The 25,743-nt window shown below is 48.7% G+C and overlaps 1 protein-coding gene across 26 annotated transcripts in view; it reads right to left on the bottom strand.

The window, feature by feature from the left end:
* Positions 1 to 6,996: 6,996 nt before the first annotated feature.
* SAMD4A (sterile alpha motif domain containing 4A) overlaps positions 6,997 to 25,743 on the bottom strand; it is a 223,253-nt gene continuing 204,506 nt past the window's right edge. For 18 of the 26 annotated variants that reach the window (XM_081509425.1, XM_081509423.1, XM_081509432.1 and 15 more), the window contains 4 exons: positions 23,163 to 23,364; positions 21,706 to 21,832; positions 13,605 to 13,688; positions 6,997 to 7,211 (listed from right to left, as the gene is read on the bottom strand). In XM_081509425.1, the coding sequence (XP_081365551.1) occupies positions 7,183 to 7,211; positions 13,605 to 13,688; positions 21,706 to 21,832; positions 23,163 to 23,364 (442 nt within the window). In that variant the 3' untranslated portion in view covers positions 6,997 to 7,182. Of the gene's footprint in view, positions 7,212 to 13,157; positions 13,367 to 13,604; positions 13,726 to 21,681; positions 21,833 to 23,162; positions 23,365 to 25,743 lie in introns of those variants that run through there. The other 8 variants (XM_081509421.1, XM_081509430.1, XM_081509428.1 and 5 more) reach the window with 3 other exon arrangements.

Genomic DNA, 25,743 nt, shown 5'->3' with positions numbered 1-25,743 from the left:
GAGAGTGGGAAACATGAAGACCCCCCCCAACCTCCCCAACCCCCACCTCGCTCAGGGTAACCATAGAAACAGGGCTCTTTCAGGAGACCCATTTCCAAACAGTTTCAGCGGGTTCTAACCTCCCCCCACTGGTCCCATTACCTTCTGGATCCTCCTCTTCCAACATGTCGCCTTTCTCAACAACTGTGTTTTAGGCTCTTAGAAATGCCCAGGGAACAAAAGCACTTGCCATTCTTGAGTCAGCATCCGGGCATCCCGCAGACCTGATGGTCACTCCTCTGCCATGCCGCAGGCAGAGTCAGCACCCGGGAGAGGAGATGTTGACCTCAGGAATTCTACCATCTCATCCTGAGGGCAATCTCCCAGATTGATTTTGCAGGCTGGCCCCAGAACTTAGGGAGAGGAACAGGACTACTTTTTAGCAAACTGATAGAATAATTTTGTCCTTTGAATCTAGTGCGAGATGGAGGGCGGGGGGCGGATTGTATTTTTTTTTCTTTTATTTTTCTCAAATTTTGAAAAAGAATTGGACTCTGGGTTGGAAATAAACAGCCACCTCTGACAACTAAAATTCACAGGTGGTTTGAGAAACACTGAGCTAGGCCATCCTAGAGTGGTAAAGTGAGATCCAGAGGCAGAGATGCCCAGGGGAAGGGCTGTTTTCAAATTTTGTGAGGTGTGGGTGGAAGATAGAAAATGCGAGTGGAAGGGTGTCTGTGAGAAGGGTGCCTGGCTTCCACGTGGCAGTGTGGCAGCTGGGAAGGGGGCCTGGACAGAGTGTGGGGTGCCACATTGTGCTACTGGCGGGGCGGGGAGGGGCGGATCACGTTGACCGGTCAACTTTCCAGAAAAGGATTAGGTTCTGGTTATAGATGAGTTTCTCCATACCTCCAGGCCCTCCCCTCAGCCTCTGGGGACAAGAGGTCTTAGGCTGATCAGGAGTCAGGGCCAAAGATAGATGCAGTGTCTGTTCAAGGGATCAGACCAAGGTACTTTGACAGAAGCCTGGATCCTTCTTGCACTCCCCTTGCTGAGCTCTCATTAGCATAGGGAGTGTGAGCGGGTTGTACCTATCTGTAATCCTTCTGGATTCCTGGCTCAAACCTACTGTGGCCTCTTCCAAGCCAGCCCCCTAAATAGGAACACCTATTTAATAAATACCCCTTTAATAAATGCAATTAAATCTCTTCTTGGGAGGGGCTGTTAGGGGAGTCCTGAAAACTTTACTATTTAAGTAACCTTTTCTCCAGGATTCCCTTACAAAGATTACTGACAAAGAGCTACAGCTTTGCCGATAAAAACTGCTAACCCACCCGTTTCGCATACTGTGCTGAGCCCTTTATGGTTCCTCTAACCTCACAACTCTCCTATCTCCCTTCATTCTACATATTTCACAAGTGAGGCTCAGCTTTTCTCTTGTACACTATCCTTCAGAGTACCTTGAGTCACACACTGAGATACAGCTTATTTGGGTTATGGGAATTTAACTTTGGGAGGAATTTCATTTAACGTCTTAGCTACAAGGCATTTCTCCCATTTCCAGGGATCATTTTGGGTTTTTCCAATCTCTTGAGCAGCTTGAGCCTGGTGAAAAGGGAGTCACCAGGTGGTCATTGTCACAATGTGAAGCTGTGGTTGCTTAGGTTTTGGTGGTAGTAACTTCTGTATCCTATGTTTTCTTTTGTCTTTACCTTTTTCTTTGGGACTAGGTTTCTAGCTACATAAACCTTGAGTATCGTAGTTCCAAACCCAAGGCTCAGAGAGGTTAAGTAGCTTGCTCAAGATCGCACAGCCAGAGAATATATATAAATACATGTGGGTTATATATTAGTAAGGGAAGAAGTCTTCTGTTTGACATTATTAATATTCCTGTTTTCTTCCTATTCCTCTCAGAGGAATACACGTTCACTTTTTAAAATTTACTTATTTATTTGGTTGTGCAAGGTCTTAGTTGCAGCATGTGGGATCTAGTTCCCTGAGCGGGGATCAAAACTGGGCCCCATGCATTGGAAGCTCAGTCTTAACCACTGGACCACCAGGGAAGTTCCCATACACATTCACTTTTAAGTAAAGATAGAGGAATTTTAAGATAGAGGACCCTGATGCTGGCAAAGATTGAAGGCAGAAGGAGAAGGGGATGACAGAAGATGAGATGGTTGGATGGCATCACCGACTCAATGGACATGAGTTTGAGCAAGCTCCAGGAGTTGGTGATGGACAGGGAAACCTGAGGTGCTGCAATCTATGGGGTTGCCAAGAGTCGGACACAACTGACTGACTGAATTGAACTGAGAGGAATCAGAAAAAATAAAACTCACTTTGCTGAAGCCAGAATTCAAAGCCAGGTTTGTCTCTCCAACCATATGCTTAACTGACTCATTATTTAGAACTTATATTAATATACATCATACTGGAAGGATTAAAATGAGATTCAAGCCACATGTAGTTAAAACCTCAGGTCTCCAAGGAGGCTATTGTTTATGCTGTGGTTAAGGGGTAAAATGTGATTTCAAAGGCATTGAGGGTGGAGAGCAAGCTATAAACAATACCACCTGCAAGGTTCGAGTTTTTATTTAGAAACACGCCCCTAAGACAGGTGATACATTTTTTGGTTACTCTGGGCACAGATCAAGCTGCATAAATGTTAAACACCTCTTTCCCTACCTTTTTGTTAAAAAAAAAAAGTAGCTGATAGTTGGAAGATACAGTTTTCACAGAATGGTCATGTGGGAATAGTTTACAGGCTTATTCTTCCTGGCTGGCTTATTCAGTTATTTTCTAATCAATTGTATTGACAAAAAGGAAAAAAAGACACACACCAGTGTTACAAAACCTTGTATTAATCATTTCCCTTCACTTTCAATATAACCTTGATATGAAATATAGCCATGATTCTTAGTTACATGGGAGGAAATGAGTAATAAATACATTGTAGCAAGTTTAAACCACAAGGGTGTTTCACTGGTAACAACATTTGAAAACTGTACACTTGCAAAGAACAGCATCTTCAAACATTAGTATATCTGTATATCAGTAAAGCTTTTACATGTAACAAACATGCTATTTCCATATATGACAAATTTAAAAAATATGCATTGCTTGGCAACATGAACTAGGCAAAAATAGTTCTTTGTTCACTAACTTTATACAGGAAAACAGGACGAAAGGCATGCATGTACAATAGGGATGCCTGCACGGGGCATGCAACAAAAGAAAGCTTTTTAAAAGTCAGCTTACATTAGGCATAAATACATGAGGGTTATATATTAATAAGGGAGGAAGTCTTCTGTTTGACATTATTAACATTCCTGTTTTCTTCCTATTCCTCCCAGAGGAATACACATTCACCTTTAAGTAAAGATAAAGGAATTACAAAAAAAAAAATAATAGAACTCACTTTGCAAACATCTCTGATGACTTGTAAAACAAACAAAAAAATCAACATTAGTGTTATCACAGCCCCATGTGCAAATTTCCCCTCCACAGGGCCTTCTGGTATCAGGCACACCTGAAGGCCTCGGTTAGGCTGCTTTCCCGCACCAGGGTTGGGGCTGCCCACCCAAGACATTTCCAGAGGACCAATGTGATGGGGGCTGCTTCTGCCCCTCTCACTGCCCTTCTGGTCGTGCGCCTACATCTTCAACCCAGCTCAGCCCCCAGCCCAGGCTCTCGGGAAGATCCCAGTCCTGGGGGGGAGCGAACATCTACAAACCTTGCACTGGCAGTAGCTGAGAGAGGGGCAGAAGAACAGAAGACCCAGAGAAGGCTCCCATTCCGCAAAAGGCAGCCGATGACACCTCAAAAGAAAACCTTGTTTCCCTCAGTGTCTCTTCAAAGGAATGGGAGAGGGGGCCCAGCTGTAGCTCTAATCCTGAGTACCAAAAACGGACTGTCAGTACACGGGACTGGAGAGCTTGGTGCAAACAGCCGCCCTCTGCAGGCAGACCCAGCAGCATCTATTTTGCTTGCTGGCCCTTGGTTTAAAAAAGTGAAACTCAAAAAGCATGTGGAAAACAAAACAAAACATATCAGCAGCAATGTTTCATTTCTTGTACACAATTCATGTGTGTCTTCCTACTGTTTCTGGTAAGAAACCACTATGAATAAAAAGCACCAATAAAACATCATACATGATAACAATATCGTAGAATACCACTGTCCCTGGGACAGTGTAGAGATGTCAAATACACACTGCTTAAATCAGAACAAGGGGAGGAAAAAACCCACGTAGTGAAATAGATTTTACTCTGAGATTTTTAATGTTTACTATTTACTTAATATAAAACAGTTGCATTTGGGGGTCGATGGGTAAATACAAAAAAAGGCACTGCCGCTTTATTACTAAATATCTGACTTCACAGCCTTATGCATGCAACCATTTGATTTTTTTTTTTTATAAATAAAGTTCTTTTGTTTTAGGATTTTTAGATTGAGCTGTATACCTGCAGTCAACACAGGACTCAAAACAAGGTGGGGACAGGCTCCTAAAATTTATCAGAACGCTCAACTTAAAAAAATTAAAACACTAAGAGCAAAACACAACTAAGTAGATAAATCTATACACAGTCAATGAAAAATAAGCTTTTCTTTTAAAAAAAGAATTATGTTGTTATTAATAACAGACTTTATCATGGTTACCAGCCATAGCAAGTTAATAAGTAACATATCCAAAATAATATCTCTAATAATCAGATAACCATTGTTTCTATATTCAGTGAAGGAATAAATAGAAATTCAGATTTGCAAATGCTTTAAGGTCTTCTTCCTTTTAAAGGATTCATGCTAATGTGATTGTGTTCACAATCTGTTTTCTGAACAACCCAAGTCTTTATGGATACATGTGTTTTGCAGCAGATTTGAATGCTTTCTCACTTCTCCACGAGATGTGTTATACCCCTGCTTCTTCTATTAACGTTCTCAGCATCCAAAATCACCTTCGCAAACCGTCTGGTCTTGCCTTTGGCCTTCGACATCTTTGACCTGTTCTTCCCGGCTCACACATGATCGTCCATCCCAACACATTCCCCAAGTAACCCTAAGCTTGCTTAGAAAAGGGATGTGGAGGATGAATGTTAATGGCACTTGGTTAAAAAAAAAAATCAACTACAAAATGCTGCCTCTTTCTGCACATGAATTTGCATCTTTAGAACATAGTTATCACCCAAGGAGAGCTCTTTTTTTCCTAATGCAATGCAGGATGTTGTTGATTCAAGCCTTCTTTGCTTACTAAAGGCTCTTTGTGGCTAAGATATTCCCACATTTTAGACCTTAAAAGGATTTCACAAGCCTCACAACATCCAAGGTTGGGTTGGGTGTACATTTTTAATCTTGAAGGTAGAAGAAAGCTGTTTGGATTTCATTAAGGCCTTGTAAATGTGTATTTACTTCATTAACTTATTTTTTAAAAAAATAACTAAGCAAATGCAGTGATTTTCATGGTCTGATCTCTTAAATTTCCACTCTGACTTTGCTAAAACAAACAAACAAACAAACAAAAAATGGTACCAGACTCACCCATTCAGTAAACAGGCCTCCTACCATCTCCCTGATCTTGCCTCTGGCCGAGCTGGCACACCATCATTTACACAACCCAATTTTCCAGCGCAGAGCACAGCTCCTCATGGATTTTCTCTAATACCCTCCATTGCATCAAATTCCGAAACATAGTCTTTCTTGCCCTTAAGAAATAGAGCTATTACTTTGTGGTAGCATAGTTTGTTAATCTCTCACCATGTAAGTAGTAGTTCTGTCTCCCTTCCGTGAAGGTAGATAAATCAGCCGACAACACAGCAACTCCCTGATGTCTGTAATAGAACCTTCATGTCCATCATGAAGTCAACCTTTCCCACATCACCTTCCACGGCTCATCTGCAACCTCTCCCCGCAGCTCTCTCTGCCACTTGCTGACTGACCATTTATACACTGTTGCTGGACCTTGCTCCTCTCCTCCTTTTCCTCAGCGGTGGGTGATCGAACCTTGGGGGGCTAGGCTCGGCTTCCTGGGAGCAGTCCCCCGTAAGTGGCATTTTGAGCTTATCATCTGGCTATTAAGGCTTCCTGCCAGGAAAAAATACCCATCCTTGCCTTTTCTCCTCCAGTGGAACTTGTACCCACCTCTGTGTTTGTGTGTGTGTGGCCAGAAGCGATAGGATGAAACCCCCTGGTAGGGTGGGGAGAAAGAGGTGTCTCTGGGTGAGAAGCTAATTCATCACAGAAAGGGCAGCAAGATTCTTTTCGACTCTCCAGGTGACTGCGCGCAATCCCGTAACCGATCACACGGTGGCGCCCTCCGCCGGTGCTCGGCTCACTCCGGCCACATCCTCAACTCCGCCTACACGCTCCTCCCACCCACAGGTGGGAGACCCCACTCAGGCCTACGTGACCGCATCCTTCTTCCCGAGAAGCAGAGCTTGGCAGCCATTTAAAAAGACAACCCTGCTGCTATTATAAAAATAGAGGAAAAAAATGAATCCCTATCAACAAATCCTTTACAAAAACCATAGTATGAAGAAAAGTTCTCTCCCAACTCTTTACACGTTATGTACCCTTTAAAATTGTTATGTAAACAATACACAAATCAAAGTTTATCTGAAATTTTGTTGGAGCGGATTTCTCCCTTACGGCCCCAGATGCCATGTGGACTTCTTCTTGCGGCTGGATTTCAAGCAGGGGCCTCAGGGAATCCAATCAGAGGAGACATAAAAGAGCGAGCCGCCGTCACTCGCGTTTTGGTCGCGGGCATCCATGCCTTCCTCCTGGGGTCTGACTTCGAAGGTAGGCTTCTGAGAAGGCTCCCAAGGCAGGGGCGTCTTCCTCCCTCCCGCTCCTCTCATCTCTTTCCAAGCGGTGCCCTCCCCCTCAAACCCCCCATTTCCATCCGGGAAGCCACTTGTATTCCCTCCACCTCCTCCCAGTCCTGTGTTTCCCTTAGAGACCCCTCCCCACGCCCCACACCACACCCTCCCGTGACAGAAACAAAGGACAAAATAACCAATCCCAGGTCTACTGATATGTTTACAAGGACGACCTACGCTCTCACAAAATCAAAATGGGAGAGGGACCAGGGGAAAAAAAAAAGGCTGCAAAGTATCTTGGAGGATTCTGTGCAGCCCTGAAGATGGCTAACACTGGACCCGCAGCAGTCGATTTCACGGCCAGCGCGGTCACTCTCATCTTCAGCTTCTAGATTGTGGAGGTCCGGTCAACCCCGTCTGGGAGAGAAAGGAGGACACAATGGGCACAGGTGAGCAAAGCAATTCCGTTCATGCCCACCAACTCCAGCATCATGCATGTTGGACCTCCCAGTCTCTGAGGACAGATAAGGGTTAAATTCATCCATCGCCCATTTGCTCATTCTTCACACACCCACCCACTCAAAATAGCTATTTTTGCCAGGAGCTATACAGAGCCTGGGAACCAAGCTGGAAAGGCCTAATCTTCACCCTTTAGTCCAAGTATATGTATCCTGTATGGGACACAGACATGTAAATCCACAGAGACACATGAGGGATAGGTGCTCTGATGGAATATGTACCAGACACAGCGGGAATATGCAGGAAGGAGTGTTTAAGTTGCCCCTGGAAATCAAGGATGGTTTCACAGAGAAAAATCTGGCCTGAGGTGGTGGTGATTCTGACCCATCACAACTGAGCAGGCCAGGGGGATCTGTCTGACCCAAACTGATCCAGATTCTGTCTCAAGACAGAATTTTTGAGATTTATTTTTTTTTTTTCGCACCAGGAACTGAAAGATCCAATGGATATGGGAGAATGCTGAGGTCACCCAGCATATGTTATGTCTGGGTTATAGAGAATCAATGGAACTGAGAAAGTGGGGAGCATGCCTGTCAGAGAGGAGAAAGCATGAGTGAGCCAGGCCACAGAGGGAGCCGATGGCCACCCAACCCCCTTTTCACGTGGGACTATGGGAGCGTCCTTCCAATGAACATACAGGATTGATCTCTTTTAGGATGGATTGATTGGATCTCCTTGCAGTCCAAGGGACTCTCAAGAGTCTTCTCCAATACCACAGTTCAAAAGCATCAATTCTTTGGCGCTCAGCTTTCTTCACCGTCCAACTCTCACATCCATACATGACCACTGGAAAAACCATAGCCTTGACTAGACGGACTTTTGTTGGCAAAGTAATGTCTCTGCTTTTAAATATGCTATCTAGGTTGGCCATAACCTTCCTTCCAAGGAGTAAGCGTCTTTTAATTTCATGGCTGCAATCACCATCAGCAGTGATTCTGGAGCCCAAAAAAATAAAGTCTGACACTGTTTCCACTGTTTCTCCATCTATTTCCCATGAAGTGATGGGACCAGATGCCATGATCTTAGTTTTCTGAACGCTGAGCTTTAAGCCAACTTTTTCACTCTCCTCTTTCACTTTCATCAAGAGGCTCTTTAGTTCTTCTTCACTTTCTGCCATAAGGGTGGTGTCATCCGCATATCTGAGGTTATTGATATTTCTCCCGGCAATCTTGATTCCAGCTTGTGTTTCTTCCAGCCCAGCGTTTCTCATGATGTACTCTGCATATAAGTTAAATAAGCAGGGTGACAATATACAGCCTTGACGTACTCCTTTTCCTATTTGGAACCAGTCTGTTGTTCCATGTCCAGTTCTAACTGTTGCTTCCTGACCTGCATACAGGTTTCTCAAGAGACAGGTCAGATGGTCTGGTATTCCCATCTCTTTCAGAATTTTCCACAGTTTATTGTGATCTACACAGTCAAAGGCTTTGGCATAGTCAATAAAGCAGAAATAGATGTTTTTCTGGAACTCTCTTGCTTTTTCGATGATCCAGCAGATATTGGCAATTTGATCTCTGGTTCTTCTGCCTTGTCTAAAACCAGCTTGAACATCTGGAAGTTCACGGTTCACGTATTGCTGAAGCCTGGCTTCATTGGAAGGTCTGATGTTGAAGCTGAAACTCCAATACTTTGGGCACCTCATGCGAAGGGTTGACTCATTGGAAAAGACCCTAATGCTGGGTAGGATTGGGGGCAGGAGGAGAAGGGGACGACAGAGGATGAGATGGTTGGATGGCATCACCGACTCGATGGACATGGGTTTGGGTAGACTCCGGGAGTTGGTGATGGACAGAGAGGCCTGGCATGCTGCAATTCATGGGGTCGCAAAGAGTTGGACACGACTGAGCGACTGAACTGAACTGAACTATGGGAGCGTCCCCAGAATCAGACCATAAGGGTCTCATGTACTGTGAACAGGAGCTTGGACATAGGCAGCTGGGGATTTATAAATGGTAGAGTAGTAACCAGATTTGACTTCAGAATGGCTTCTCTGGCATGGCTGGTGGCGGGAGGACCAGTTAAGCGGTCCCTACAACGGTCCACGCTAGAGTTTCTCCAGTGAGCAGAAAGAGGCATGGATCAGTTGTAGCAGGTAGAAATGAATAAGTTCAGTTGACCACTAACTGAAAGCTAGGATTTCGCTGATATCCACATGTCAGTAGATGTGTCCTGGTCTAAACCTCTGCATCACAAGCCCTGTCTAGCAGAGGTGCATCCAGATGCAATAGGCAGAGCTCAGCTATGAGAGGGTGCGGCTGAGTGTTCAGGGAAAACTGGAGGACCTAAGTGATAGGGAGGAGCCCTGAGCTCACTGCAGGGTCTCCTGACCTTCTCATGGGTGGTACCAGAATTGCATCTTGCTAGAAGGGACTTGGGAGGAGAAATGTTTCTTTAACTCATATTTTTAATGAGATCACTGTAGGTCCACACAAGAAACAGCACCCTGTTTCTGGGTTTGCCCCTAAGGTAACATTTTGCAAAAATTATATTACCACCAAGATACTGATGTTGATGTAATCTACCCATCTTACAGATTTCCCCAGTTTTACTTGTACTTTGTGTGTGTGTGTGTGTGTGTGTGTGTGTGTGTGTATTAAGTTCTATATGATTTTTTGAGAGATCTTAAAAGAAGGGAAGCAAATGGCCCTGCGAGTATCTGTACTTTCAGATGATCAATCCTAGAGGTCCCCAGGCGTGCACTATCAGCTCTCCCACCTTCTGTGCATATCAGTTCTTAGCCTCTTGAGTGCTGGCTCTGCAGTGGTTAACTAATAGTGGGAGAACAGTGAGTGTGTGTATGTGTGCACATACGTGTGTGGGTGAGGTAAGGGTGTAGAGGCTACTCCCTCATCTGTAGAAGTGCAGTGCACAATCTTGCTGGGCCTCACTCATCCACTCATTAATGCCAGCCTTTCACAGTTGTCAAAGTGAGGATCTGGAAACAAGGAAATCTCAACTAACCCAGCCCCAAGTTGCATTTTCATGGAATTCTATCCCTGTACCTCACCCTCCAAGGGTGATGGTTGGTATTCAACTGCAGGGAAATAACCAATGGGTTAAGTGCAGACTCAACATTTATAGTGGTGCAAGTCATGCACTGCACAACTCAAAGGGGTACCATTCACATGCAGTCATCATAGGTTTTATAATTATGGTGAACTTCAAACAAAAGATGGAACGGTGTCTTGAGAAAGTGGAGCTGTTTTCCTATTTGCACCATGTCTCCATATCCCCCACTATAAGTGGGGCTTTAAGTCACAAAAAGAAGTGAGGCGAGAAGGTAAGAAGGAATGACAAGGGGATCAGGTGACGTATGAACCTCAGAACATCAGAGGGTGGATCGGGCGTTCCTACTAACGGTTTGATTCACTATGGACTGCATTCTGCTGGACGGAGCCTCGTTTTTGAGGCCGTGGACATTCCTGCCCATATGACCCCTCTGCGGGAGGAGGAGAACGGCCAGGCCTGGCACTGAGTCCTCCTGAATACCTGGGGCTACCAGTCGGGAGCAAGCCATACAGAGCCAGGTGAAAGCCTTAAAGACTCACAAATCAAGATGGCAGAGGCAACCCCCTCCCCCACCCCCGGGCTTCCTCACAGCTTCTATTGGAGGAGCATGGGAGGGAAAAGAAGAGATGGGTAGAGAAGGCCAGAGAAAAGTAGCTTGGACCCACACTGAGAGGGCAGCAGTTACTGGAGGAGGCAGAGAGCAGAGATGTCGTCATGAAAGGATGGGCCCAACAGCCTTAGAATAGCCATCTTAGGATGTGGTGTCCCAGGAACTTGGATACCTCTCTGCTCTTTCCATGAGATGCACGCAGAGGAGCATATTTTACTACTCTGCTTTCCTCTCCCTAGTCATTTGTCCTCCTGTAAGATGACTTCATTCATTGGCAGAAATTCTGTCCCCAGCAAGGTCATCTCCGCTGGCGCCTGGCAGGGGTCGGCCACAGAAAGGCGCTGTCACAGGGGGAGGGCACACGGCACCTAACCAGGCCATCCCGAACCTAATTTGCACCCACTGCTCAGGAAACTGCTTACAAGGCTCCCCCCAGAAAGGATCATTGAGAAAAAACACAGCAATAAAAAGGCTTGGGAGATTAACAAGACGAAAACATTAGCCAAAAAAAAAAAAAAATCAGTTCACAGAGGTTCCCTGTAAAAATAAAAGAATAGGCTAAAAAAATGAAATCTTTTCAATGAAAACCTCCTTTTAAGAAAGAGTGGCATTCTTGCTACTAATGATGACGATGTTAGTACTTAGCAGACTGATAAGAACTTCCAAGGTGCCAATTATCTGAGCTCTATCAAGCCCTGGGGGAGTGGCCAGTTCTTGCTGACTCCCACAGGCAATGCAGGACTGAGCAGAGTGCCCCCTAAGCCAGCCCCAGTCAGGTGTCAGGTGGGAGGGCACCTGGGTGCCCGCACCGGGCCGAGTTTGGCCTGAAGTCTCAGGTCTGGAGGCCTTCAATTGAGATATAATTTGCATACCACACATTTCACCCTTTGAAAGCGTACAGTTCAGTGGTTTTGAGCATCCTCATAAGAGCTGTGCGACCATCACCACCATCTAATTCCAGAATATTTTTGTCACCCCCCTAAAGAAATCTGGTATCCATTAGCAGCCACTCTCCATTCCCGCCTCCCTCCAAACCCTGGCAGCCACTGGTCTACTTCCGGTCTCTGTAGGTTTGCCTACTCTGAGCACTTTGGATAAAGTGAATCATATGCTGTGTGGCCTTTGGTGTCTGGCTTTTTCACCTATTAGCATAACGCTGTGTCGGTTCAGCCATGGAACGGCACTTCATGCGTCTTCAAGGCTGAATGACAATCCTGTGTGTGGCTACAGTGAATCTTGTCCATCCATGTTCATCTGCGGATGGACCTCTGGGTTGTGTCCCATCACGCCTCAGGGGCTGTCAAAATGTTGACCCAGTCTCCCTGGTTACCTGGAGAACAGGAGCTGGTGGCACCTCCCCCAGAGGTACCAGGGGTGAACCAGTGAGGCGGCAGAGCTTCTAGAATCTGAACTGAATGGCCAAGGGAGAGTGTGGTGCTTGCCAATGGGGTTCCCTGGAACCCCGGCAGGGAGGGGTCACAGAGGGAGCCGTGTACCCCACCATCCATCTGGTCAGCAGCCCTGGGAGGCCTTCAGCTAGCTCCCTTCTGGTACTGAGCGGAGGCTCTCTTCGGGCTTCGGAGAGCCTTGTATGGGTGAGGTCAAGAGGGTGCAGTCCCGGTCTGTACTCTGCTCCACACAGAGCATTTATCTGCCTCATATTTGGTCTCAGGGTAAGACTGTGTTTGCAGAGACTAAAAGTCGAAAACACCCCTGGTCAGGAGGACAAAGCTCTCTGGAGCAGTGGCCGATGACAGCCTTTCTGCGCGCCGCCGCCGGCCAGCACATGTTGTGGCTCTACGTGTGCCCATCTTGGGGGTGGGTGAGCGGTCCAGCATGGAGAGGGCTGTCAGGAAGGGTCACAGGAGGCCTCTCTGGATTGCCGTGACTCACAGCCTCCCCGGAGGTTGGCAGGAAGGGGCGGACATCTCTCCTCTGCCTGCCAAACATCCCCGGGGCTGGCAGCGAGTCCAGCCAGAGAAAGGCACCCGTTTAGTACCAGGAGGGCACTGAAGGCCTCCCAGGGCTGCTGTGACGATGCAGGGCTGCAGGCCAAACTCACAGTGGGACAACCCAGCTGCCTCTGGGAGCTCCTTTGGGGTCGCAGCCCCGCACAGCGCGGACGCATCTGACTAGACTGTCCCTGTCAGACCGAGAAGGACGCCTCGGGGCCCCGGGTGTCATGGAAGCCGTTTGGAACAGGGAGGTATAAAAACAGGCAGGGATTTTGGTTTCAGAAATTCTATTTTTAGAGCACGTTGGGATATGCTTGGACCAGACTGGGGGATCTAGTGCCGAGAAGGAAAGAATCCAATGCTGTGGGGGGATGTTTCCACTAAAAGCCACGTCTTGTGTTCCTGACTCCTCCAGTGCCCGCATTTGGCTGGGACAACCACGGGGCTGGGACTCCAGTGTGCCCTGGGGGATGGGGCCTCTGGGGAAAGAGGAACAGCATGCTCTCCAGGGCCCTGAGTCACCCCCAGAGGAGGAGCAGGAGCAGGGTGCTGGGGCTCGCTGTGTATGGCGTTGCGTGCTGTGTATGGTGTGGCTCGACAAGGTTCCATCAGCCTCCCATGGCCTCTCTCCCCCCATCTCCTGCCTCCCCCGCCCTGTATCCTCATGGCCAGTGGTTCTCCCAGGTGTGCCATGCCATGCCGGGAGGATGCACTCACCTCCCAGGGCGTGCTCGGTCATACTGAGGCACAAGGACTCCAGCCTGTTGTTGATATCAGGTTCAGTCACCGGAAGCTGGAATTCTGCAGGGGACAAAGGGTTACGTTGGTGACAGGGGCTCTGACAACAAGGACAAAGTATGCACAATGCCGCTGGCTCCACCTGCAGGGTGAGGGTCTGGTGAGACTCCCTGCAAGGACTTGGGGGGACCACCAGGGCTGCCTCCCTGTGAAGACTTGGGGGGACCGCCAGGATTGCCATGGAGAATGTGTTGCACTCAGGTTCAACTGACCTCTCAATCTGTTAGACACCCTGAGTCCACTGCAGCTGGATGAAAACCGGTGGCTAAATATAGCTGTCATAGTCACAGTCTGCCAGGCCTCTGCTCAGACCCCTCCAGCAGCTTCTCACTGGGGTAAAAGCCAAGCCCTTCCTACAGCCTGCAAGGCCCTGCAGACCTGGCCCTTGTCACCTCCCTGCCTTCATACAGCTTCCCCTTCCTTCACTCCCTCCTCCTAGACCCTCTTCTACCCCAGGGCCTTTGCACGGCTATTCCCTCTGCCCAGAATGCTGGTCCCTGGACGATCCCATAGCTCACTCTCTGCCTGCTGTCACGTCTCTGGCTCTACTGTCTCCTTGGAAAGGACTTTCTGTTCATTGCAGTGAACAGAATTTTTCCACCCCATCCTTTTGCTCCATTTTTTTCTTCGTCACCGTCACTGACACCTGACATACTATGTGTGTATTTGTGGCCTCCTCCCAGCTGAGTGTTCGCTTCACTGGAGCAGGACTTGGCTCAGCTCCCTGTGCCCAGAACTGGGTCTGGTGCATTTCTCCTTCATTATGAAGCACAGGAAAGGAAAACCATAGCCTGGTGGGAACCTCTTCTGAGTCCAACATCCTGCTGGGTGTCCAGTTCTCAAGAGGGCCTCCCAGAGGCTAAGTGACATATCAAGGCTAGCCGGCTGACACTAGCTGGGACAGGAACCCATATGGGTCTGACTCCAGAGCCAGTGTTCTCCTGCACACCACACATCTGCCAGTGCTTGTCAATGCTCTAGGTCTCCAAGCACTTTGAAGCAAGGGTTTCTGCTGCCCAGGACAATATTGTGCATCCTAACCACAGAGCCAACTCTACCGTCTGGACCCTCTCCACCCCTCCAGGCTCTGGGCCCTCCTGCTCCGAGGGAGAGGCAGCCTGGGTACCTCCTCTATCCTGCTGGGGCTCATCACCAGCACTGCTCCCATCGGCCCCACCTTGCGGAGGTCTTGAACATCCTTGACTAGTTTGGAAGCACCTCACAGACACTTCCACCATCGTCACTATGATGCTTACAGGTTTCTCTGACTCGCCCACGATACCCAGCCATGGCCTTCTGCACATCTCATACATGTCTATTGAATGATGAAAAAGATGGAGCAAGAAATGGAAACTGACAGCTATTGTGAAACTCAGACAAAATTGTGAAATTACATGGGGGAGGGCAGAAAAAACCCCACAGTGGGATGTGTTCTGAGTGCCTGGGAAGTGTCAGCACTGCCGCTGCCTTCCCGTGTGACCCTGAGAAGTTCTTCTCTTCCTTTGGGCCTCGGCTCTTCTGCCTGTAAAGTGGGGAAAGAATCCTGAGGCCCCCAGCTGCAGGCCACTTCCTGGCTCCTAAGAGTCTCCACTAGGGGGCGCTCGGGGCCCGAGTGGGGGAAGGAATGAAAAAGGAGGTTGGTGGTTTGGTGGGAGAGGAAGTTGAAACCAATGGCTAAACCAAAGTATTTGTTTTCCTGGATGAGCTATACATTTAGGTCTCCTCTGCGATCTGTGCTCCCCATTACCAGCTAATTCAGAGGCAGATGTTGTTTCTGTTATTTAAAATTCTCAAAGAGAAGGTTGGCAAAATGGATCACTATGAGGAACACTGGAGAGCAGATAGTGTTCTTTCTGACACAAGATCCAGCGTCCATGGGTTTGAAACACAACTCTGCCAATTCATGAGCAGACAGAGGACTGCTGGGCTTCCAGGGAAGCTGGGAGCCATGCAGAAGGGGTCTCCCTGGTCCCACCCACCCCTGCTCTCAGAGTAGGGTTGGGGCAATTAGGCAATCCAGGGAAGAGTATTTTAGTATTTTCATCCATTCATGTGAAAATCATATGCATGCAAAAATTAGCAGCCTTCAGGGTGTGAAATCTATAAAATAGAAACACAATTATATATATAGACAGTTAGCAAATATATAAAAAAAACAACCCTTAGCAATTATAGCCATCCATATGCTCATTGTAAAATTTAGTTTACTCTCTAGCACTCCCCTTTAAACAAACACTGTGGAGAGATTTGGATAAATAAAGATGCTCGACATTTGGAGAGAAGTGTTTCAGCTGCAGGATTTCTTGCCAACACGCAGCAAAATGCCATTTTCCAAGCTTGGGATTGAGTGTTCCAAAAACAGGGGGCTGAGAAATATGGGGCTCTCTGCTCCAGAATCTCCAAACCTTCGTGGCTGCTCTTTTAGGTTGAAAGTTGGCATGCTCGCTTTTAACCCTCCAGATCTTCCCTCGGGGACATAGGCAGAGTCATGACCCCCACCAATCTTGAAGTGGCTCTGAAAAATTCTAAGTCTTGGGAGAAGCCTATATGTTCGCACAACAGAGTTTGCTAAGTGTGACTTCTTAATTGTGTACTTGATAAAAACAGATCCGAGGCATCTCCCCACACATACGAGACAGAGGGAGACCAGCCAGGTGAAAAGCAGCTTCTATCTCAGGCTGGAAGCCCTCAGCCATGGTTGGCTCAGTGGGCAGCACTCTCAAAGCCCTGGCTAAGTATCTGGGCAACTCCTGCCCACAGGTCCACATGAACTACAGGTCAACTCTTGTCCTGGTTCCTGCTCACCCTAGGGGCTCATCCTGTTTATCCCGGCCCCCGCAGCAGTAAGGGACCAGGCAGATGTAGTTTTGAGTCTTCAGGAGGACAAATAGACTCAGAGCCCTCTGTGTTACTGCCCAAGCAGGCCTGCTTCCTTAGTTCAGATGGCATCTATGAGAATGAGGGATTCTTCCCCTCTCCACCAGACCATTCCAGGATTTAGGGTGTGTATTTGAGGGTCCCCAGTTCTAGGATGCCCAGAGTCGAGGCTGAAGGGGGACTTTTAACTTTGCCTTTTTAGAAGTCCTACAAAAACATGGACTGCTGCTCAGGCCCAGGGTCAAGAGGACTCTGGAAGGAAGCAGCGCCCAACCTAAACAAGGTGCTGCTGCAGGGTCCACCTGGGGACCTCCCCGTGGCTCTTCCTTGACAGGAGCAGCCGTGGCAGCTGAGGCTCACGACTGTGGTACCCAACATGCCCTTCCGCTGCGCTCTCCGAGTCCCTGAGGCTGAGGTAAAGAGGCCGGTGTCTTCAGGACTTTAGGATAAAACACAGGTCGGGGGACTCTTGGAGGAACCTTGAGAATCTCACTTTGCCAACTACGGCTGGAGCCACTCTGCTGAGCAACCAGGAGGGGCTTCGAGTCTGGTTAAGTGAGGAGAGGCACTGCTGGAAGTTGAGAAGTCAAGAAAGTCAGTCTGTCGAGGGAGGCACAGAGAATGCAGAAGTGGGAGCTGGCTGACTGTGAAGAAAGGTGTAAGGAAGATGAAGGTAAGGTGGGAACCAAGAGGAAAGGGGGAGAGAGAAGCTGAAAGGAAAAGAGAACCCCACGCCTGCTCGGGTGGTGGAGAAACATGGGTACCAGCTGCATCCTGAGTCTGCTGTGGAGAATGCAGCTCTTCTCTGGGGGTCTCACTCATAGACCTGTGGAACTAAGCACTGGGGAAATCCTCCAGGACCCACGCTTTCATGAAAATTAACTAGGAGAACATGGTACAAGATGGTATTGCATCATCTCACCCTGAGTCAGTCTCTCTGAATTTGGCTGTCAGACGTGGGGGGCACGGACCCCGCTGGGGTCTTGGTGGTGACAGAAGTGATGCACTTGAGAGCCTCCCTGCCCATCATCTGCCTATCCTGAGCAGGGCTCACTGGAAGGGAAGGAGCCAGCGTGGATCAGGTACTTCAGGTAGGTCCCTGTTCGGGCCTCTGTCTCAGCAGGGCAGCGCCTTCCGTCCTCTGTGGAGCTAGTATACCGATGAATCTCTGTCTTTCCCCGCTCTCACTAAAGGCAGTTCTCTGGAAGGAACCTGGAGCTTGCTCACACTAACAAGGAAAGGGATAATGACAGCTCTCTGCACTGTGCCCCCAGGTATTCTAATGGCAGGATTTCAGTCGTGAGCCGCTGCACAAGGGAGGCTTGTGATGTAGAGCAGGTAACCTCACGTCATGCAATGCCACCATGTAAGGCACTGCCTCACATCTGGGTGGTCTAGTACCAAAGGTAGTCTGCACGTGGATTTGTGCAGGGGAAGGACGAGGTGCTCAGTGAGGCTGCCCAGTCTACCCTTCCGGTGCTTCTCCTCAGCTTCTGGCCCCCCTGCCCCATCCTGTCAGGCTCTCCAGGCGGTGAAGAGCCTCCATGGCCTCCTAGTGTCACACCCAGGTTCCTTGGAGATACTTTCTGACCCCAAGAGTGGCTGAGATCCGGTCAGCAGGATCTGCTCTCAAGATATGATGTCATTTCTGTGAGCAGTTTCCAAACTATTTTTCCAGTTGGGAAAACACCCTGCCTCTGGGAGGAACATGACCCCGCTGGCTACGCACCACGTTTGTTGTGAGCTCGTCACCCTTCTAGTGATGGTATCAGCCCTCACTCTGAGGGGGACCAGCTTCATCTTTCTTACTCATCCCAGAGGCCAGCAAGGGGCCACGATTATTGATGGCTCTCCTGGCCTGTCTTGGGAAACATCTCATATCTGTCCACAGCAGAGTAAAGTGAAGAATCACCCCTACCCTGGCCTCCAAGGGGTCCACAGATTCCGTAGATCCAGGAAAGAAGGAAGCGTCCTGAAGATTCAAGCAAGGTGACTAATGAGTTGACATACAATATTGAGGCTGGTTCTAGACCCCAGCCTTTTTTTATTCTTTGGAGACATTCCATCATCTTGATGGGATTAAGTTCACAGAATCAAAACTTCCTTGGAATGCACTGCAGTCTTTAAGATTTGCCCAGATGGTTCAAAATGAGTGCTGTGAAGACATCCAATGGCCAGGATGAAATTAACACCTTGGAAGGCAGCACAGTTTTCTCAGTAATTCTGGGCTGGTCATACATCTCTGGTTCATCGTGCATTCACTATTAGTACTGCTTGTGTACAGATGAAAGCTTTCTGCCTTCATGATTTCTGCCTCCCTGATATGATGCTTATGGTCTAGTCCCAGCCCCTGACCCCCAGGTCCTAGTTGCAAAGGCTGAGGAGGAACATTCTGTGTCCATGGAGGAGGGAACTTTCTGCAGCCTCCTTTCCCTTCACGGCAGTGCCCTGCCTCACCCTTCACTGTCATGTCTCAGGAAGAGCCACCTCACATGGGCCAAGGGTGCTGGGCAGGACTTAGGAGGGGCTCCTGCTGCTGCTGCTGTTGCTGTGCTCAGTTGAATCCATGAACTGTAGCTCACCAGGCTCCTCTGTCCATGGGATTTTCCAGGCAAGAATACTGGAGCGGGTTGCCATTTCCTGCTTCAAGGGATCTTCCTGACCCAGGGATTGAAGCCGTGTCTCCTGCATCTCTTGCACTGGCAGGCAGGTTCTCTACTGCTGCACCACTTGTATTTACAATCAGGAAATATGCAGCAGCCCTGTCCTCATGCCATGGTTACTAGAAATGCTGTGGTTCATCAAGGTCTTGCTGGAAGTGGGTTTGCCATGCTTTGGCGAGAGGCTGATTAAAACAACAACAACAATAACCCAAGGGTTCCAGAGCTCTGAGTCCAGCAGCATGTAAACAACATTATTGAGAGACTTGCAGGGAACTACCAGGAAAACTGAAATCAGTTGTTAAGTGCTGCCTCTGGGAGGTGGGACTAGGGCTGGGAAGGGAGGTCAGGGGATAGTCACTTTCTCTTACAAGCTGTTAGTAGTGTTTGCTTCTTTAACTATGGGAACAAGAGGCTTCATGGGAAGAGGGTGGAAACGATCTTAGGGTCATAGTTGACCTGAGCATAAGCCAACTATTCAGCATTGCTGTGTAACAGAGAGGGGAAACAAAGTACAAATGAAAGATTCATATTAACAGACCCAAATGGTTCTTTTCCCAGAGATGGCCCATCTCTTCCTAGTGGGCTTGGTCTGCCCAATTAAGATGAGGGACAAACAGGATGATGGAGGACTTGGAAGAGAGCCACAAGGAGGGAAAAAGAGGTAGGAAAGAATGGAAAAGGCTACAAGTGTGTCAGGATTAGAGAGCAGTTGGCTATGCCAGGGTAGCTGGGCTGCAGTCCTGGGGGTGAGGTCAGGGTGAGCTATTCATTCAAGGTGAAAGATCTCGTGCCCAAGATGTCTTCAGATTTTGGGACCTGGATGGGCATGGAAGCTTCTTGGAGGTGAACTTCAGGGAGCAGAGGGTGAAGAGATGGAAAGAGGAGGGTGGAGTTGCAAGTAGAAGGAGCTAAGAGAGCCAAACTGCAAGGATACCAAGTCCCACAACGAGTTCCGCAGTGGCTTGTTGGAGGGCTCAGGCTGAATGAAGTAGCAGTGAGTAGCCCAAGGGAGCTGGAAAGGCTGCAGCTGATGGTGGGACCAGAGTCTCCAGAGTCTCACTTTGTCTCCAGAGTCTCACTTTGTCTCCAGAGTCTCTTTTACTGGGAGTAAATTATACATAATTCTACATGAAAGCAGAGGCTGGGACTAAATGACCTGGGATCAGGCCTTCACAGCCCCCAAATTCTATCAAGTATTTTCTTCCTGGGAAGAAAAATATCAAGTATCAAAAGGAAGAAAAGGAGCTTTAAAACAAAGGTGTGCAAATAGGTAGAGTTCTAGAAGCCAAGAAGCAACTTTAAATCAGCATCTGGAGCATGCTGACATCCCTCTCTTTCCTGACATACCTTGAGCCTTGGTGGCTTCCTGCCATTAGCACCTCCTCGCCCCTTGGTGGCCTCCCCTCCTCCCCTCCAGCCCGCCCACTCTTCACTCCTCTATGCTCACCCTGGCCTGTCCCCCTGCTCAAAATCTCCTATCAATTCCCCACCGAGAGCAGCTGGAGTCCAAGCTTTTTGGCCTTGGGTTCAGGGTCCCACCATCAGCTGCAGCCTTTCCAGCTCCGTTGGGCTACTCACTGCTACTTCATTCAGCCTGAGCCCGCCATCAAGCCACTGTGGAACTCATTGTAGGACTTGGTATCCTTGCACTTTGGCTCTCTTAGCTCCTGCTTGCAACTTCACCCTCCTCTTTCCATCTCTTCACCCTCTGCTCCCTGAAGTTCCCCTCCAAGAAGCTTGCATGCCCACCCAGGCCACAGTGACATTTCCCCTCAAACTCCCGTCACGACGTTGTACAGAGTGCATCTACCAGAAAGGGTGAGGATCTTCTTCTGGGCGCAAACCATGCAGGAATCGCTTGTGGGGCTTTGTATTACTCGTGGAGTGTAAGAGGTCAACTATCTGCACAGAGAAAGGTGCAGGCACCTGAATGTAATTCTGGCAACTCTGTTTGAGGAGGCGGGGGTCAAAGGTGAAATTGATATGGGGCACACCAGGCTGCTCTTTAACCAAGTAAAGGGAAGATGGATGGACCAGCAATCATGTGTGCAAAGCACTCCCAAACCAGGGGTAGGTCTCTCAGCATCAACACCATGGAGTTTTCTCTTTGTCTATCTACACATCCCACTATGTACACACCAACCACACACACACATACTATACATGGAACCCTTCCCAACTTCCCCCGAAAGCCCTCCAGTGATGTCACTGGGTTAATCAATCTAGAAATATGACTAGGATCCAAAATACCCCCATGTCACATCGCAACCAATTCCGGGGCTCCGTGTGCTGGCTCCCAGCCAACAAGCCGCTATTCATGCAGCAAGGCATGGTTTAAAAAAGGAAAGGCTTCTATAAGCTCAAAAGAATGCAAGGTGGCAGTCGAGGCTAAGCATTTTCCGCTTGAGTTCACTGGGGCATCTATTTTGGTGACCTGGCCTCCCCGACAGGACGACGAGGGATGGAGGGCTGGGCCCTACCTGGCTGCTGGAACATCAGCATATTCTGTGGTGAAGTGTGCACAGGCAGTGAACGCGTCCTTTGGACAGAGCTGTGGGTGCGGCTTGGCATGCTATTGCTGCCCCCGGGGTTGGCGAACCAGAGGTTCTAGGGAAAAACACAGAAGCAGAACCTATTAGTCCAGACACCTGGGGGTGGGGATGAGAGCAGGGCCACCAGCCAGAATCCAGGAGGCAGATGACCTGGGAGAACGCTCTGCTAACTTCTGGCAAAGGGCTCCCAGGCCAGCGCAACCTGTCTGCTTCTTTAGAGAGAGGGGCTTTAGATTCCATTCATTTTATTCAACACTACCCCTCAGCCCCAGGCTCTTCTCTAAGCCTCAGCTTAATCTGGACACCAATCTCCCTCGCTGGCTCCAAAACTCTTTTTATCCCTTCTGTTGTCTCTGCTTTTCCTATCACTTTTCTAGGAAATGGGGGGAGTTCTATAAATGTCGGCAACGAAGAGCACAAACTATTTCAGGGCTCTCATTTGATTTTCTCTTTGAGGTTCTTACAATTTACTACAAAGGGAGAAGGAGAAAAAAAGAACCTCTCAGCTGGCAACGAGCTGGCACAACTCAGCTTGTGTGTTTGTTATTACGAGGGTGTCCTAGTGGTGGTTTCCTCCTGGATCCATCTGGTGGCTTCCCACAATGGTCAAGACTGGGGTTTTCTCCTACCCTGGGCTGCTTCCTCGGGGGAGTGAATCCTGCCTGTCTTGCCAGGAACAGTTTCCTGTTTTTTAAAACCAAGCTGTCATCCTTTAGTTTCTCATGACAAACCCAGAACCTCAGACTCACTTGGCGTCCCTCGAATCCCAGCCCCCACCCGCGGAGCCCCACAAAGCAGGGGCTACACAGGTGGGAGGCATTGGGTATGAGTGCGGGGGAGGGATCCCTGAGACCACGAGCCAGGGGACTGACGTTGGCTCTAAATCACACAGCGAGAACCTCTGGGCAGCGCGGCCTTGACTGACTGACAGCCTCTCTCAGTCTCCTTCCTTCCCTGTAGGGTTTTCCACCACAGCTGGGACCATGTCAAAGGAGTTATCTGCCTCAGATATAAATGCTAAGAAAGCTCCTTAGATGCTCAGGCTCCTCTGGAAGCCAAATCTGGAAGGCACTGGGATCTGCTAGGGCAGGTTGAGGATCAAGGCAAAGATGAAATAGGTCTCGCATTTCTTCCTAATGGCCCCTGTGTGCAGGGCCCCCAAGTTTACAGTGGTCTTGGAACAAATCCCCACGATGCCAGGTGCCGCCATGGCCTTGCTTTATCTCCCAGAGAAACTGCAAACAAACCTCTAAAGCATAGGGACAACTGTCTTCAACCTAGCCCCTCTGGGCTTCTCCCTTCAATTTCGGGTCATTTGGGGGGATGTCCTGAGCCTCAGGCCCTGAGCTCGGCTGGCCTCCCCTCCTCCCGGGGGCGGAGCAGACCTGTCTTCCTTGCTTCATGATGGTGGGGTTGGCTGCGGTATTGCGCTGGGTAGAGCTGACGAATCCGCTGGTGCCCAAGAGGCCAAGGCGGGCGGAAGGGACATTCCGGGAGGGGATCTGGTACTGGCGTGGATTCCGCCTGCCCATGCCGCCACCCACAGAGCTGGCTGTCGGGAGGGAGTTGGACTGCCCAAAGCCGCGGCTGTGAGAGTCAATAGAGAAGAACAGAGGTCATCAGTTACCCCCGGCCCTTCCCAGCCCCCAGGATGCCTCCTTGGGGGTCTGCTCACACTTTGACCATTATGAGGCCTACAGGGGGATCAGGGCTCTATGATTAAAATGGTAGCTAAGAACTGAGAGCCAATATCAAGTGCCCTGGGACTTTCACATTGATTCTTCAATCCTCACAACAACCCTATGAAGTAGGCACTCCTTTTACAGTTGGAGAAGTAAAATACAGAGCTTAATAATGTCTCAAAGGTCACACAGCCATTAGGGGGCAGTGCTGGAATAGGAGCCCAGAAAGTTAACCAGTGTGCGCTTCAGCCTTCTTTCCACTGTGTCACAGGCCCTGAGAACTCATGTGCCCATCCAGAAGCCACATGGCAAGAAAGTGACAGCACCAGGATCCAGGCCCCTTCCAGCACCCCACAGTCAGTCTGTCTGCTGTCAGTCTGAGCAGCAGACTCAGCAGGAGTGGCCTCTGGGCCCCACTGGGACTCCCTGGGACAAGCGATGGCATCTGTCCTCATCAATCTGGCAGGTTCCACGCCTGGATGGCACAGCTCCTGGCAGTAAAGGTAGGGTGAACAAGAGAATGGCTCAGTCTCTGCCCTCATGATCACCTCTCCAAGTGGCAAAGTGGGCCCTAAGTCTGGAGCTCTGACTCCCAGGTTCACAGGAGGGATATGAGAAAGAAGAGGATGATGGTTGCCAGCTCCCTGGACCTAGGACACTGACTGCTCCCTGCTCCTCAGGCCCTCCCTGTAGAACGACCAAGAGGTCCCATGCTTCTCTGGGGTCCACGCAGAGAGGAGGCTGGGGACCCATGGCCTCACGCTCAGACACCGCGCTCCCGTTGGTCCGGTGACCTCAGCGCCAAAGAACTCGTCCTCTCCGGCAGGCCTCAAGTTCTGGGAGGGTGCGCAGCCGCCAGCAGGGCTTCAGGAACCAGCACATTCTTTCCAAGAAGAGTCAGCTTTAGTCATTCACTGATGTCTCAGTCGAAATGCTTTACCTCCAACGGCCACAAGATGGAACAGACTTGCTTTCGCAGCCACACAGGGGAGGATCCTACCAAGCCTGTGAGGAGACTCCAGGAAGACAGAGCTGACGTAGTTTAACCCTATGACGGGGGTGGGGATTGGGGTGGGGGTAGGGGTGGCACTGTAAATCAGTTATTTCCTGAGAAAGAGAGCTTTGTGTGTGTGGTGGGGTGGAGAACCTAAATCATCAGCATGGTTCATCTCAGAAAGGGTTTCTTCCTCAGAATTCCTAAATCTCCTGGTTAGGGGGGAGGGGGAAGAGAATTCCACAGTGAGCTGATAAGCACTGACTTTTGGGCTGTGTTTTACCACTTCTAAGCTTTTCTGACCAGATTCCAGTCCGAGGCTCATCCCCATGAGGTGAGGAGGATACTCACGGGTTCTAAGTCTCTTTATCTCATCTTTTCTCAAATTTCTCTCTTTCCTTCCTTCTTTTACTAAGGTTTAAAATGTTTGGTTTGAAAGAGGAAATTCGGGCCAGGAGGATGAGAAATAATTTCATGCAATGGGAGAGACCTCCTTTGGAGAACGGACAACAAGGGATAGGTGGGGACAAAGATCAAGAGGCTGTTTTTCTGTTTTTTTTTTTTTACTACGAAAACCAGTCCTCTGGTTTTTCAAGTCAGAATTTTGGCCACCTGGTAGATGATTTAGTATTCTGCTAAGACTTTTCCTTATTTAGTGCAGATAGCTTTTTTGCTCATTTTCCTTTTTGGTTGGATTTTTTAAAAGTTATTTCATATGCAAAACAGAGCAGTCAGCAAGTGATGCTAAAATAATTTGTGCTTCCAGGAAGGCAAGACTATATTCTTAAGCAATATAATGTAGGCAGAGGCTTCTGTAATGGGACACTTAGTCACAGGAGAAAACGTGGACTCCTAAAGTTAGGACTCATGGAGCTGGTAGAACTAACATTTTGGGGATAGACTGGGTGGAGGTGAAAATTTGGTTAGGGTGTCTTCCTAATGACAGTGGGTCTCACTGTGGGGTATTAAACTGATTACTATAAAGTCAGACTTTTTGAGGGTTGCCACTGCTGGTAACCAGAGTAAAAGCTTAAGTCACTTAAGATCACTAGGCTTAATGAAATAATCATTCTTTCTTCGGAGAGAACAAAGTGACAAAAGTTTTCATTTCTCATTCTCTTACTCTGCTCATCTGCGTCTTTCTCTGCTTTCTTAAATCTAACCAACTGATTTCATTACCTTGAAATGCATGAAAAGACTGATAAAATAACATTAATAAGAACCAATTAACTTGGGATTTGTGATAGTTCAAGGAAGGGCTGGGCTGCAGTTACCTCTGTATTATGGGGA

This window comes from Giraffa tippelskirchi, chromosome 7 (assembly GCF_054371585.1).
Source record: "Giraffa tippelskirchi isolate mGirTip1 chromosome 7, T2T-mGirTip1v1.2.pri, whole genome shotgun sequence".
Taxonomy (NCBI): domain Eukaryota; kingdom Metazoa; phylum Chordata; class Mammalia; order Artiodactyla; family Giraffidae; genus Giraffa; species Giraffa tippelskirchi.
This window is presented reverse-complemented; position numbering and strand designations above follow the sequence as displayed.